Here is a 16015-nt window from a genome sequence, read left to right on the forward strand (position 1 = left end):
GAGACACATTGTAACACATATCATACTATATAAAACATTTTGTATTTATGCATCTGAAATTTCCATCAGGAATTTAGACCATAAACTTTTCAAATCCAAGGCTTTCTCTTCAGAAAGGCATGCTATCTATCTTTTTATCTTTTCACTCAGTTTGGTGAGTGAGGCGTTCTAGCATAACAGAATGAAAAAAATATCAGAAATCTAAAAAGCACTGGGATGAAGAGGAATAAATATTTTTGTCTTTCTCTATTACTAAGTGCACATGTTCAAACAACTCAGTGTCCTGTTTACTAAATAAACTCCAAATGTTCCTGAAGAAGTTTTCCAGAAGAAAAATAATGTTATTTCTGTTCTTTCATTTTGATGCCAGGCCAACACATGATACCAGTGTTGCTCAGGGAACCAAATGCATATCATCCAGCTATAACATAAAGAGACTTGATTTTTATTTCCTTAAGTCATAAATAAGAGAGCAATTCAGGCATATTTGAAATTTTAATGATCTCTGGTTTATACATATAACTATATGGTCCTAGAATCACTGGTTATTTCCTGCTTCCTTCATGTTCCAGGATGGAGGTACTGAAGCTTGTCCCACACTCCACCCTTCACCAGTAGGAAGACCTCAGGCTCTTCTACTTACTTTTACCTCTATGGTTCAGGTATATATACAGACGGGTAAATACAAAATACATATCAGATGGTACCTGGTTATGTCCACTGTGGTAGTGGCTGTATGAAAGGTCATTTCATACTGAGAAGTCATGATTAATCATGTGTTGGTTTACTTTCCCTTTCTGTAACATTAGAGACCTAAAATTGGTTCATCAACATGTACATGCAACTATGGTTTGCAGCTTATGCCCTTTGCTTAATCCTGGTAACAATCAGCAGCTCCCTATGCCAGGTTGCTGTAAATTATAAAAAACCTAATGACACAAATAAGCCCAGATGGGGCAGTTCATCAACGCTATGTTCACTTCCCATGAGCAGCCAAAGTCGGAAGCTCCATACCGCCACTACAGTATCAATCCATCACTTTTATATCACTTTTCCTGACTCCTCCCAGAGTTAGAACAGCTGTGAGTCCATTTTATGCTAATGGAAATGAAATATGACCTGTAATCTATTAAAGTAGGTATAATCAGACAATGAACATGTCTGAAATTAATTAGCATGATCTATTAGGATTTATCCCTTAGATTAATAATTACTATTTGGCCAGTCAGAAAACTGCCTCATTCTTATGCATCTTTACATATATTATACAATTTATTTATGTAACATTCAGAGAATGACTTTGCTTCTTTCTTGGGATTATTCTAACAAAAATCATTTTGCCTGGCCGCCTGATCTTAGACCATTTTGCCTGGTCTTAAAATACTCGAGCACTTCTCTTTAGGAAACTAAGTCCCAGTACCTTATCCTATCTATTAATACCCTAGACTCAATTAACTTTTATAACAGTTACCAGCTATTTTTCCTAAATTTTGCTAACTTTCATTACAGTCCTCTGGAGCTGGGCCTGGCTGAGGTCTCCTGCATAACCTAACTGAATTCCACTGAGCAGAGCTGTGTGCTGGTTGAGGTTCTGGCTCACCCTTTGCATGATGCTTTATCTACAGTAGCTGAGGCAGAGTGTGTGGCAGCTCCTCCCTCAAGAGGGAATGAAATGGGACTTTTTAGAGGAATGAGGAAGAAATTAACTACTTGGGAGAACGATGAAGGCTATGAAGATTTTACTTGGATATGACTCACTTGAGTTGTATTACTACGTGTGTTAGTAACAATTCAAAAGATGTTCCTAAATCAGAGAATCACCGAATGGTTTGGGTTGGAAGGGACCTTAAAGACCATCTAGTTCCAACACCCCTGCCATGGGCAGGGACACCCTCCACTAGATGCTTTGCACCTCTGAATGAATCTGATTTCTTTTAATTTCCACACAATTTTTGTTGCCAAAAAAGATCTTTTTTTTTTTAAAAGCAATATTTGGGTTCACAATCTTAGCAATTTGTGGAACTATGCTGAACATATCTTAATATGCTAATACTGTTAATATCTTACTATTATTAAGCTAGTACCTTAATAGACTAGTTATTAAGAATTTTACAAAACTGTTCATGGCTTTTTTCCAGCCTTATTGTATTTTGTTTTCACATATAGGAACAACAAACTATTACCCAACTGGTATTGTGCCACTTGCAAAAGTAGACTTTACTTTTGTGCTGTGCTTCAGTATAAACATAACAATCTGATACTTCCAATATTAGGGCTTGGTCCTTCTCCAATCAAAACATTACTTTTTCTGACTATACAGTGAAATTCACACTTATCAATAAAGCAATTTTTTACTCTGCAAAATTTTTATTCCATTTTCTTACAATTTAGTTTCACTACAGTAATGTTTTCCCATCATCTGAGATGGATGGCTGATAGAATTTTGTAGGTAAGCACTTCTTCACTTAAAAACACAAATATTTTTATCTTTACTGCTAAGTGCTATTTATTTCATCTAAAGTGAAAAAAAAAGAATTTTGACCACATTTCCATCAGCACTGGGAAGAGGAGAGTCATATACATATATAGTATATTTAAGACATGTAATACACCTCTTTATCGACTGACTAGCAATTTATCTACATAAAAAAAAAGTTGACAAGTTGAAAAGCAATCAAATTTACATAATGACTTTTCTCAGCAAGAATCTCCCCTCTTTTCCTTTTTGAGTGAATGGAGGTGAATAAGATAATTTGTGCAGGATGTTTGCAGGTCAAGTTTTCAGTATTTTAGAAAAGTAATTAGTATGAGTTTAGATCAGAATTCTACTAATAATTTGGAACATAAACACAGTAATTTCAAAATAAACAGAAGATACTTTCAATATATTAGTTCATTATACTTTAAATAAATTTTAAATAAAATCAGTTATTTGACCAGGAGCAAAGCACTTCTGCGCTATCTGTGACTACCTAGTCAAATTTTTCGAGACGCATATATGCAAGCCAGCTAGCTAAAGAGCAGCCAACTGCCCCAGAATGAGGCAACACTGCTCTGCATTCTTCTACATATATAACTGAAGGAGACACTCTGCCTGATCTTTTAGGTTTTTACCTAAAGTGCCCAAGTATTCTGGAAATTAGTTCACAGTATATCACATACATTTTCTCTTCACACTTGACAAGAAAACTAGAAAATAAAAGAATAAACTGGCTGACCAATATGCTGCTAGTTTTGAGTCTGGACTAGGACTTGGTCTTTACCCTATCAAAAATAAAAAGGATGTACATATATTAAAAAAAACCCCAAATCCATAAATTATCTATTCATAATTACAACTACTTGCAAACATAAAATTTAAGGTGCATATCTGCATATACAATTGCTCTTCAAAAATTAAGGTCTAAGTAGATTCTCACCCATTATGAGAAAGAGCTTCAGCACTATATTATACCTATTGTTAATGTGAATTTATGCCTTATTAAGAATACTATACAATTAAAGCTTAGCTTCAGCTGTTCAGTATTCTTCTTCCTCTTTTCACTCCTTACTGTTTAAGTGATCTAAAGCTGCTTTTAGATATGAAGAAAAAATCAAACAGCAGCTTTGTCTGTTGGCTATTTGTAGAAGTAGATGAAGACATGTTCATCACAGCAGTATACTATATTCCCCATTCACTTCTTTGTGTGATGTATGGCCAGATGGTGTAATTCAGTGATTAATATTTAGGCCCACATGCAGACATAGTTAACATAAATTATGTCAAAACCAGGCAAATGGGCTGAACTTTAATCTTTCCTGTTTTTCTCACCCATCTGAACCACTCTGTGGCCTTACTATCCTCCCACAAAGCATTGCTTTAGCAAAAGAAAGTTAATCTATATTTCCTCAGACTTAATAGCCACACTGGAACAAAGAGTAGAGTGGTATTGGCAGACACATTTCAGAAGTGTGAAAGACCAATAACTCATGAATAACAAGTCTGTACTAACAGTTTTAATGAGTGCTTTAATGGTTTAATGGATGGTACTTTAATAGGATTTCTAGTATATTCATTCTGAAAGCTTGCCTTCAATAAAGCCATCATTAACAAAGAACTGGATTTCTTCATAGCATAACTGTGTAGTATGGGTGCTTTGTGCAAAAGAAATAAAGATATCTGTAATAGTCTTATTACCCTCCCATGCTTTGACTAATCTTTCAGCTATTGTGTTCTAAATGGTTGGCTGCTAAGTCTGATCTCTTATTGGGAAAAGACTTGAGCAATATTTACTAGTATGATGCACCATTCACAAAATAGCTCTTTGACCATGCATCATGGCAACCAAAAGGTATTTCCAGAAGAATTTCAAACAGCCCCCCACCAGTAAACTCTGTACCTGCTCATTGTGAAGTTTTCCTTTATGCTACTTAAACAACAAGCAAATGTTCCCTGCTGTGACCGTGACTTTTCCAGGAGTACAACCTGGCACAGTACTGGGGAAGGAATGAGTATGACAAAATGTCACCCTTCCTGGTGTAAGCTGCCATATCCTGCCTGCCCTGGAACAGCGCTCTACTAAGGGTCACTATGCCAGCAAATTAAGAGCCAGCAGGTTTGAGTCCTTGTCGTGGGGATTGTGAGTTACTGTGCAGGTTTCACAAGTCCAGAAGGGCATGTCCTGTAAAAAATTTCCCAGCACTGTAGGTGCTGTGTTTGAGGCTTAAATTAAAACATCAAAAAGCACTGGGTCACAGAGAAACCTGAGACCAGGTAGAGAAAGAAGAATGAAAAAGAGAAATTTGAGAGCATGTCAAGGCAAGCAGACTCTGTACAATTGGAGAAACTAGCCAGCTACCCATAAAAATTAACAATTTGACCCTCTTTTACCAAAGTCAGCGACTGCGATGAGAATTTCGTATCATCACTGATGAATCTATAATAGGATGCTATTGTGTTATGCAGGAAACTTGCTAATAGAATGAGATTTACATATTGCATTGCCAAAAGAATGAATGCCAGATGCATGAACATTAATCATGGCAACTTGCCAACTGGAATTATGTTTTGTTATTACGGTAAAGTTTTTCACATCACACTGTAAAGACTGCCATTTTCAAGAGATAAGGGGGACAAACCCACTTTTTTTGCATGACTAAATCTTCTTTGGAACTCAGATATAAGTTTGCTTCCTGGTCCTAAAACCAGTTAAAAACACCCAGAAGAGACAGTTCCTGTTGACTCCTGAAGAAAAGTGACCCAACTGTTCAAGAGCAGCTAGAAACAGAACTAAGGCTTTTGCCATCCTTCTCGCAAGAACAAAGATAATTCCTGTACAATATCAAGCTAATATTCCTATGACCAAATGAGGTCATGTAAAACTTGATGCCAATGGAATAAAACAAGCTATATATGCATACGACTAAAGTATACTTACGGAGGAAAATAACCATTTGAAAACATCTTTGAAGGAGAGTCTCTATTACATAAAAAGCTTTAGAAAGCCTAACTTTTTAACAACCAATCCTCCAGTCTTAAGCGTAATTTATTCATTCCCCATCTGCAATTAAAATCCTTTGTCTGTGATACAATGTGGAAATAATTTTGTGTTGAAAACAGAGGATTAAGCACAACTTCAGGTATGAAATAAATATCAGGAGCAAAAGAATACTTAAATAATGAAAAACCTTGCTTAGTTTAAAGATTTTAATGATTAAAACATCCTGTTGTTTTGTTCTATATAGTACATGAAATACACCAGCTCTTAAACACTAAACTTTGTAATTGTCTCATATGAGACACCGGTGCTGCTTTAAATTTTCAACATATTTTTAAAGCACTGTCAACATTTATTTTTTTAAGAAAGGAGTAAAGGAGTGAAATTCTTCACTGATTCCTCCACTTCTCTCCACAAACCTCCTAAAAATATTGCAAATGAATCTTTCTAAAAAGCCCCCACAAAACTCATATACCTATAATGACCGACATATTCTGTCCTTAAATAATTTTTCTTGCTATAAGAAGTGGACTACTTTTCTCTTCCTATACATATCGCTGTTTTCAGTTGGGCAAAATAAACCTGACATTTATTACTGTATTTGACTATATAAACAGTCTCTGTGGAATTCCTTGGCAAAATAGCATTACGTATCAGTCAAAAACCTAGCATCCTAATATGATAACACCAGCTTTCTTTTATCTGAATATTCTTTTAATTATATAAGCATAAACAAATGCTGTTATCCCAAGGAAGCATTCACAGCATAAAGGAAGAAGATAATACACTACTATAAATCTTGACTATTGCAACTTCAGATTCCTGCATTACGTCTTTAAAATTCTCTAACACAACTAACCTGCTGGCTCGGATACTACCCTAGGTGGAACTAAGCACCAAACAACCTAGGTGAATGCAAGAGCATATGTGCTATTAATAAGAAGACAAACAACTTTTCATCGTTCACTGACTACACTAATTGTTTCTCAATAAATGGAGCACAGCCTATGAAAGTAAAGTTACAGAATACCAATAAATGCTGTTTGTAATATTAGATAAGAGGAAACTACTGTAAAGATAAAGAATAGAAGACAAATTTTTGCTGAGAAGAAATTGATTTTTCCATATGAGTCACTATTATCTGTAATAATATGGCAGTTAAGTGCGGCTGTTTCTTTGGTACAGATTCATTTTGTAGGTTATCTGTTCTTCATGGACTTTTAAAGTGGTTTATATCAATAATAAGTTTTATATGTGCTTCTACTATATAAAATTTATTGTGTTTTAGTGTCCAGTGTTTATATTGTTGCAGCTTAAGATACAAAAAGATAAATGTACTATATTCAGTAAATTGTCTTCTCATCACAAATCCTACTCACTGATACTGAAAAGCTGTAATAAAACTTGTAATAGTACAGCAGTGTGGCACAGAGTCAAAATGCACCTTCATTTTTTCCAAAACTCAGTGTTAAAGCAAAAGACTGGCTGTAATTTAGAGAAAGACACCTGATGAGGAAAAACATTAAAATTATATATAACTTTTTGTAACATTAGTTAACTAGTGCGCACACATACACACTCTGTAAATCATACAGTAACACACAGAGGCCGGTAGTGTAATTTTTGTGTTCCAGTGACAGGTTCTCACACAAAAATGGTAGGAATCTGAATCTACTTAACGGTGTAAAGCTATGACTACAGATCCCAGATAATAAATGTGAAAGTATTTTACACAAGACCCAGGAATACGCTTTGGAGGAATAGATTTTCTGTTGTATGTTATAGGAGGAAATGACTTTACAAATACATCAAGGGTATTGCATAAAATACTGTAAATTACTGTTCTGATTCAGTTGATCTCCATGACCACTTTTTATTGTTAAATTCCAAAGACTTAAGAAGGAGATACGATGTAAAGGTCAGTTTCTTATGAATATGGCCTTCTGCTTAGCAGCTGTCAGGTCCATATGGAGCCTTGCATTACATAAAAATCCCACTGAAACTGCCAAAGTCAGCAAAAGCTTCATAATAATCAGTGGGGGTCAAGAACCTTGTCTTTAAATTAGGGAATACAAAGGAAATATGTGACATAAAGGATATGTCATGTTAACAAGGTAAACTAACATTTTGCTAAGCCTTGGGGATTGCAAGCTAATAATAATTAATGAAGGATTATGAAAAAAATATTTTGCAGTAGAAATTAACATCACCAAAAGGAGGACATAGCACTATCTATGCTAAAACTACAAAAACACTTTATCTAACAGGTGAACTGTAAGTTTATTTAAATCTTGCAATAGTCATAATTTTAAGGCTTGGCCCCTGTTCTCCCATGAAATCTGGTATTCGAGGTAAAGTTGTTAGAGAAGTATAATGATAGAAGTCTCCGCTGTTCTCATGATCATCCCCTCTAAGAGCTGGCGGAGAAGCCCTGAAGAAGACATTATGCAACTATGAAATAGTTTCTGAAGACTTGTAGAGGTAAGAACTCCAGTTGAAGACATCCAAGCTTAGAAAATATTACACAGCTGGAAGATAGTCTACACTGCAGAATACGCTCCTTTTACCAATTCACAGCAATGAAGGAGTTCTTTCTTTTTTTCTGAGAATATATAGTTTATATTATATATATTGCTACTTACATTTTTGCAATACCTACTTTCCAAACTTGCCACATCACCCTGGGCATTCCTTTCAGAACCAGAGTGCAGAAGAATATAGTTTGGACTTACTATTTCTTGAATGGCAATTTCAGATTCTTTTTTAACTAGATTTCACACAGCACATAAAGGAACATATTCTCAGGGGAAAAAACCCCAATGAACCCACAAAAAAAAAACCCCACCCAAAAAACCCTGCTTGGGAAGCTTTGCCAGATCAATGGAGAAGAGTGGGTTGAGTTTGGAATTATTTGAAGAAAGCAATCCTGTCTTCTCTCATGGTTCAAATCTACAAAGAAATCCTCCTTCACCTTCCCTAGGAGGGTTGCAAGAAAGTTAAGGGATTTCATGAGAAAATAATGCCAGAAGGTATAAATCAGCAGAGTAGACAGCATGTAGATGCGCCTTCTGTGAGAGAACTTTTTTGTCTCTTTGGAAGTAGTGAATAGCTGGAGAGGTTTCTGTCTGTCTGAAGAGAAAGTGGAAACAGGCAAGGAGGTGATACTCTTCCATCAGGAGAAAAACAAACTTGCATGCAATTTCGATCAGAAGTTCTGATCAAAAGGCAGTGGATGGAACATGAGCAAGAATGGAACAGCAGCAAATATTCAAATATTTCTGAAGAGCTCAAAAAGGTACATATACTATTAAAAGATGTGTTTGAGTTGTGAAACAAGTAATTCTTTTGAAGTGGCAACTAAAGTAGGGTGTGCCAAAAACATAATTAAAACATCCTTTTGAAATGGAGTCAACTGCTGAAAGAAATTCTACAAGCTGATTGAGAAGTCAGTGTTCATCAGGAAACTGTATATATATATTTTATTGCATGATATCACAAAGTTGTCATAACACTTGTTGTATGCTATCAGTCTATTTTGGAAGAATTTCATCAATGCAATATAAGAAATTCCATAAGAATTAAAATAAAATAATGGAATGACAAGGAGCAAAGGGCATTATGAAAAAAAAAATCATCAGTGGTAACTGATGAAAAATCTTTGTTTCCCCAAACGGGAATTAACTGGAGAACTTTATTACTATCAATAAAGGTCAACAGTTTCCTGCTGCATGTTACACCTTTAACTCTTGAAGAGGAAAAATATCTCTTCTTCTTCCTGTGTCACAAATTCAAACATAATCTCAAGTGACAATAACTGAACTGCTACCATCTGTATCCATTTCTGCCTGGGAATCAGATAGTCACTTTTAAGGGACATTAGTGAGGACTGTTGCTGAAAGAGAAGGTCCTTATCTCTGACCGCGAACGTTCCCACCAGCTCCCTTGTGCTGGCACTTGAGCTCATGCAGCCTTGTGGTGAGCTAGCTCAGGGAATTGATCCAACTGAAAACAGCAAAGAAAAATAAAACAATTCGTTTTCAGCTGAATCTATTTCCTGAGATAATCCTTGAACAGCTGCACATGTGCTAGTGCCAGGATTGGCACAAGAGAGATAACACGAATGCACAGCCAAGACAGGGAGATGACTTACAGTGATCATCAAACTGCAGCCTTAGTCCACTGCCTAGAGTAGACCATGAAATCAAATAGCAGTGCTTTTCAATAATTCTGTTTCAAAATGAACGAACCTAGGACTAGATGGAAATGAAGTGGTATCTCTAGAGCTGAGACTTCAAAGATAAATGTTTAACCCCCTTGGGCAAAGCAATGTGAATTAAGCTTGATGTTGACCTACACATTTTAATCTTGAATCACTCTGCCCCAGATGGTATGTTTCATTAAAAAAAAAAAAAAAAAAAAGAGAATGTGAAAGCTGGGCTACTTACACAGTTTGATAAAAATTTCTGGAAGGACAGATACTAAGAATGTAATGGTTTAATATATCTTCACAATGCTGGCTATAAATGGTTAAGATTACATTCTCAAGATGATTTTAATGATTTAAATAATAAAGGAAATATAAAACACCAAAGTTTTTAAGTTATATTACAGCATAAGAAGAACCATGTCATCTCCACAACATGCTCGAAAAGTAGTAAAGGTGTATTGTTTATTTTTATGGAAGTTATACTACATTATATGACTTGTAATGACATTTTTCATTTATTAAATGGAATTTCCTACACAGATATTCCAAGGAATTTGCCCATAGTACAAAAGAAAATTATTGTCAAATTTGTACCAAATGTTAGCTTTTTTTATGGTGAACATTCAGTTACATAAATTTCCCTGTCTGATTCTTTCTATGCTACAATCTTTGTACTTAAGAACACAGGATTTACAAGCAGAAATGTGAGAACATACTCCCACATTTTTTATGATTGCAACAGTAAACAGCAATCCTGAGATGATGTTCAAACAAATTTATTTCCATGAATTGTTGAGACTATATTTTCCTTTTGACAGCTAATAAGATTATTTTTTAGAGCACTCTTAAGGTCTTTCTGAACAGTGCATTCAATTAAATAATAAGCAATTGTAGTTCTCTGTTATAGTAGTTAGCATTCATTTTTAACATATTCTGTCAAGACTTTTCCAAGACGTTGGGTATTTATGGGATCTCTGTACCATGCAGTCACAGGTTACTGTGGAACCAACATGTGAAAGTCTCCAGTGTTTTTTACTGCACTGTCAGTGTTCTTATGAACCTTCAAATGCAATGAATGTGCAGTGCCTAAAAAAATGAGAGTAACATGGGTTTTTACTCTACCATGCTAACAAAGTCTTGGGGAGTTTTAAGCAACTGTTAGTGACACAACAGACTATAAAGAAAGTGCCGTGTCAGTGATCCCTCTGGAAGCTGTTAATCCCTGGATCACTGACATGGTACCCATAGCTGCTCTAAAGAAGCTTTATTTTTCTAATGGTTCAGTGTATACTTTATCCACAGATTTTTGACAGATACCATTTTGGCATTGAAGAAACAGCTATAATTTACAGTGTTTAATGGATGGCTATCTAAGTTCCTTTAGCCACAAATTACTGACATGAGAGGCTGCTATCTCCACAGTACCAATGGGGAAGTATACTCTGTGGATTACTGACAAGGTGGCTTGTAAATGATTACTCTCTTCCAGTTAAATTCTTTCATGCTTTTATAGACCATCATTCACAGATTATCAATGTGGTATTACTGACACAATGTCTTGAAACTATTATATTAGGAAAGACAACAGGCAATTGCAAATTATTTTAATCCATGCAAAATTAACACAGTGGACTGTAACTTCTTTGGAGCTTGTACTGTATATATCCTGTCAACATTACACAGGAGATTTTTTAAATAATCTAAGGATCTTTTAACTGCAGGGTAGATGGATGTTTGTGTATATTAAAAAGAGCAAGTGCTGTATCATTCACACACTACTTCAAGTACACACCCATGAAATCTGCCTGACATATATCCTTATAAAAAGAGAATAGGTTGTTACAAGCAAAGGAGCCACTTCACCAACGCAGACATTTTACATGAGAAGTTTTTATCATGGTTTTAACATGATTCAAAACTGGCACCATCAGGGTGGGTACATATCAAAGTCTAGGGAGACAGAAAGCATGACTTTTTAAACTTGAATAATGAGGAAGTGGGGGAAATTACCTCATACTCCTGTGAGAACTTCAAATTGTCATTTGCTTTCAATCTTTCAATGTGATCTGCAAGTTCCAAGATAGGTATTGGTGGGTGGCTGGCCATACCTGTTGAACAAGAAGGATGAATAGAATTTAAAGTAAACTACAGTGATGGCATTGCTCTAAAATTTAGAAAATGCAGTAGTTAGAATGGCTAGAAATGTGTAAGTAATAAAGATGTCACATGTGAGAGAAGCAGGCAAATAGTTTGGTTACTCAAAGCAGGACATGCTCTGGATAGATGAGCTCTGAAGCCAAATTAAAAGAAGTCACCAAGCATATTCCCAAAGCTAACATCCCTAGTGTAGAGGAAAGAGTTACTGCGATGAGTCAATGAGGTTAGCTAGGCACAGAAAAATGAGACAGTTAGACCTAATGTCGACCTCTGCTTTGAGTAATGACTTTTAATGTCATTTCAAACTCCTTCTCCTGCACTGTATGAAATGGAAACTCCATTGAATTAGATGAGGAAAGGTGAGCTGAGAAACAGACACTGAAAGAGCCCTAAAGGGGAAAGAATAGTGTTTTGACAGAAAACAAAGTGACTTATGCATAATCAAGAAAAATGAAGAATGAAGGTTACCAAGGTAACCGGAGACATCTGAACCTGCAAAGGAAATGGTAAAAACCAAAGAAATTTCAAACTAACATAAAACTAATTTATAAAATAAATTACGAAGAATGAAATGGATAGCTTGAGGATTAATAATAATGCATCAAGGTCTAGAAGACTGACTACATATTCTGACTAAATTATAAATACTTGAATATTTTATGAAATTTTGAGGTGACTGACATTCACATGCAACTATGAATGACTAGCATAACATGCACCATTGCTTTTAGACAACAGTCACTGAAGACAAGATTGGACATCAGACAATTAGAACTTCAAAAATGTTTTCACTAGTAGCAGATTGTAGAGGCAGGGGTTGTACAGTTTGGCTGGACACATATACTGACTGCACTAGTACCTTAAAATACACTTAATCTGAAACCCCATTTATCAACCCCCAAAAGTACCTACAATCTACTTCAGGTGTAAACATCTTTGTCCACTGATGAAGATACCAAGTGAAAAAGAAGACGAGCTGGGAATCAGAGATAGAGATGGGTGTGGAAGGGAGTACAGGGACAGCAAGGCTAAAGAAAGACAGAAAAGATGTGGGGTCAACTAGAACAATCTGCCAGCTGAAGATTTGCCAAGCAAAAACTTGTGAACATCTTTGTTTCAGGCTATGAGTCTTCACAACCCTTCTCCAAAATGCTTACATTCTTCTCTTCGTGCTTTATACTACCACACCTAAAATGAAAATGAGTTTTCAATTGCTTGTGCAAAGATATTAGAGCTGGCTAGAAATATTAAGCTAGTGAACCCCAGGATCTCTTGAAATTACAAAGGGAAAACAGTGATGACTCAAGGGGGCTCAAGCTGGAAGCCATGTTGCACAATGCAGTTTGCTTTGTCACCGTGAATTTCAAGAGCATGCCTAAGACAGTTAACTTGCATTTCCTGTAACATAGCTGAAAATGACCATGTGGTTACAACACAGTCACACTATAGCATGGTGTTTGGTTTTTTTTTAATTCTTGTTTTCTTTTTGATTCTTTGACATTTCAAGCATAATATTAGAGCGCAAAATAATATCCAGCAGCATTGGCCCTAATTCTTCTGACCCTATACATATATATTTATGTATTATCTTCATAGCACACCTGTGATGGTGAGACATTATTTAAAGTAGATATTAAGGCAAGCTGTCAGTCAACTAACAAAGCAGAATATTCAGATATAGTGGTGAGATTTTTTATAAATTTAAATTAACAAATTAGCCCATAAGTACTAATTTATTTGAATCAGTTCTGGTTGTCTCCCATTTTCTTAGAAATTTCACTTAATAGAACTTTCTCAAAGCTATTCTCAAAATGAGTGTGGGTGACAGGCATCTAATAATTACACTGATTGATCCAGATCAAGCACCCCTATGGAAAATATGTGAGTGAAAAGGCACAAGAGAACTCTAGATTGATCCAGAAATGGAGGTGGACTGATGTACATCTAAAACAGTGCTTGAACAGAGAAAATAATAGAGACAAAGATGTTTAGACCTTTTCGAGCGAATCGTGGGAGAGAGTTATTATCATATAAGGACTGAGTGGTAGTTTGGCTAGAGAGGGAGGACACAGAGCCAATCAGGGAGGCGTAGGGGACTGAATTACTGCTCAAAGCTGCAAAAAGTAAAAGCCAATCGGAAATGGGAAACAAATTAGTAACAGCAGTAGACCATCACAATCAATCAATCTCATACATACAGGCACTTCAGACATGCACAAAACAGGGTCTGGAAACTCAGCTAAGAAGATGTCTAAAGGTCCAGTTACCCTACTGTAAACATAAAGAATATAAAACCAAAGAGAATGAGACTTGCTCATCACATGATGAACCTGACTAAATCACCAGCATCATGAACACAAAGCTCAATAATTAGCTCACTGTGAAGGATTTTTTTTTAAAGATGCTGAACATCCATTCTTTTTAAAACTATTTTTGTTTATATGCTCCTCTATATGCCACTTGACATTCCTAAGGGGAGACTTCATATTAAACACTTTGTGCAAAATGAAATTTGACATAAAACTTTCTTTTCTAAGGAAAAAAAGGAACTACTTACAACTTCAGAAACCGGCAAATTTTGACCGCATATAACCCCTTTCTCCACACCTCATTTTAGACACTTACACTTGGATACTTATTAACTTTCTTCAAGTAATATTTAGCAGTTAATTTATTAAGTGAAGTAATTGAATTTGGTATACTTTCATCTTTTAAATTCATAAAATGTGCTCTACTGAGATGATAAAAGTAGCTAATTTTTAAAGAGAACTGCTGGAGGAGTTTTGTTATGTAAACAATGAATCATAACAAGCATCATAACAGACTATGCTATGAATGAACATTTTAAGATCTCATCATATCTCATGCAAAAGCATGAGGCTCCTACTGAGCTTAATGTGAGTTGCATGTGAACAGCTGGTGTAGAACTTGACTCAAAAAACCCACCCAAAATATGGCTAAACACACTTATTTTTGTGGTTACAAATAAGAAAATACACTTATTTGCTGACACACCTCCACATCAATCAACATATGCTATGAAAACACAAAAAAATTAAAGACAAAATACAGCTAAATGACAACAGATCCTGTGACATGCTAGAAAGTCAAAAGAACCACCATGCTGAAAACATGCTTTCAAACTTTCTTTAAAATAAGAAAATAAAGAGATAAAACCACTTAAAAACTCAGAGAAAAACAACCCAAAACCACCACATGCAAAACACAGTCGAAATTATATCCATAAGCTTTTCTTTCCAGATTTGGTAGAGATTGCCAAATATGACTGATCTTATGCAGCCTAGTAGTAAACCCTCTACATGAACTAAATGAGAATGTATGGTTTAATTACAGTGGAGAATTATCTTCTGGGTAAACACATGACTAAGGAACATGGGATATCATATGTGCCACAATTTCAATGAAAAACTGAGAGAGCAAGGTCAGAATTTATCTGCATACTAACAGACATTAAATCTGTTAAGTGTACTTCTTTACCTCACTGAAACAAGTGGGTGTTTTGGCCTTGTCATTAGTCTGTTAAATTAGGATTTTGTTTGTTTGTTGTCAGGGTTTTATGATAAGGACTTTTAAAAACATTTAAGAAACACACATTTGTTTACAAATTTAGACCTGTAGGTTGACATGTCCACAATAAACAAGAAGGAAGTTAGAAATCAAAGTGCATAGCTGCTTGCATACAGACTACAGTCTAGATGAACTGAAAATGTGACACATTATTTTCACATAAATTTCTTTATGAAATGAGATGCGTTTCAGGCCCACATTGAATTAATGCTCTGTGATTTAAAAAAACCTGATTTATTATCCTCATTTTTATTTAGTAACACAGAATACCCTCCCACACACCGATCTATGTTGATTAAGATGTTTTCCCATTATAGAAAAAGGAAGAAATCAGTAACAGTGTTTACTGTTACTGATACTTACCCTTATGAAAAAGGTAGAAAGAAATACATATTTAAAATTTGGACATGGAAAATGGAAAAAATTAAAGATGACCCTGATTCAGTAGGAATTTAGCATCCATGAAAATTTACAAGGATGCCTTTAGTATATTTGACAACAAAGTTAACGTCTCTTTAAAATGTCGTATTCAAACAGTTAAAGCTAAGCCAGAGTGATCTTATATGTTGTGTACAAAGCTAAATTT

General features: G+C 35.3%; 1 protein-coding gene across 34 annotated transcripts in view; it reads right to left on the reverse strand.

Annotated features, from left to right (window-relative positions):
• Nucleotides 1-16015, reverse strand: part of PTPRD (protein tyrosine phosphatase receptor type D) — a 1257748-nt gene that overhangs the window by 61161 nt on the left and 1180572 nt on the right. For all 34 annotated transcript variants that reach the window (XM_054809724.1, XM_054809742.1, XM_054809753.1 and 31 more), the window contains one exon: nt 11695-11792. In XM_054809724.1, the coding sequence (XP_054665699.1) occupies nt 11695-11792 (98 nt within the window). The remainder of the gene's footprint in view (nt 1-11694; nt 11793-16015) is intronic.

The sequence above is a fragment of the Grus americana genome, chromosome Z (assembly GCF_028858705.1).
Source record: "Grus americana isolate bGruAme1 chromosome Z, bGruAme1.mat, whole genome shotgun sequence".
Taxonomy (NCBI): Eukaryota; Metazoa; Chordata; class Aves; order Gruiformes; family Gruidae; genus Grus; species Grus americana.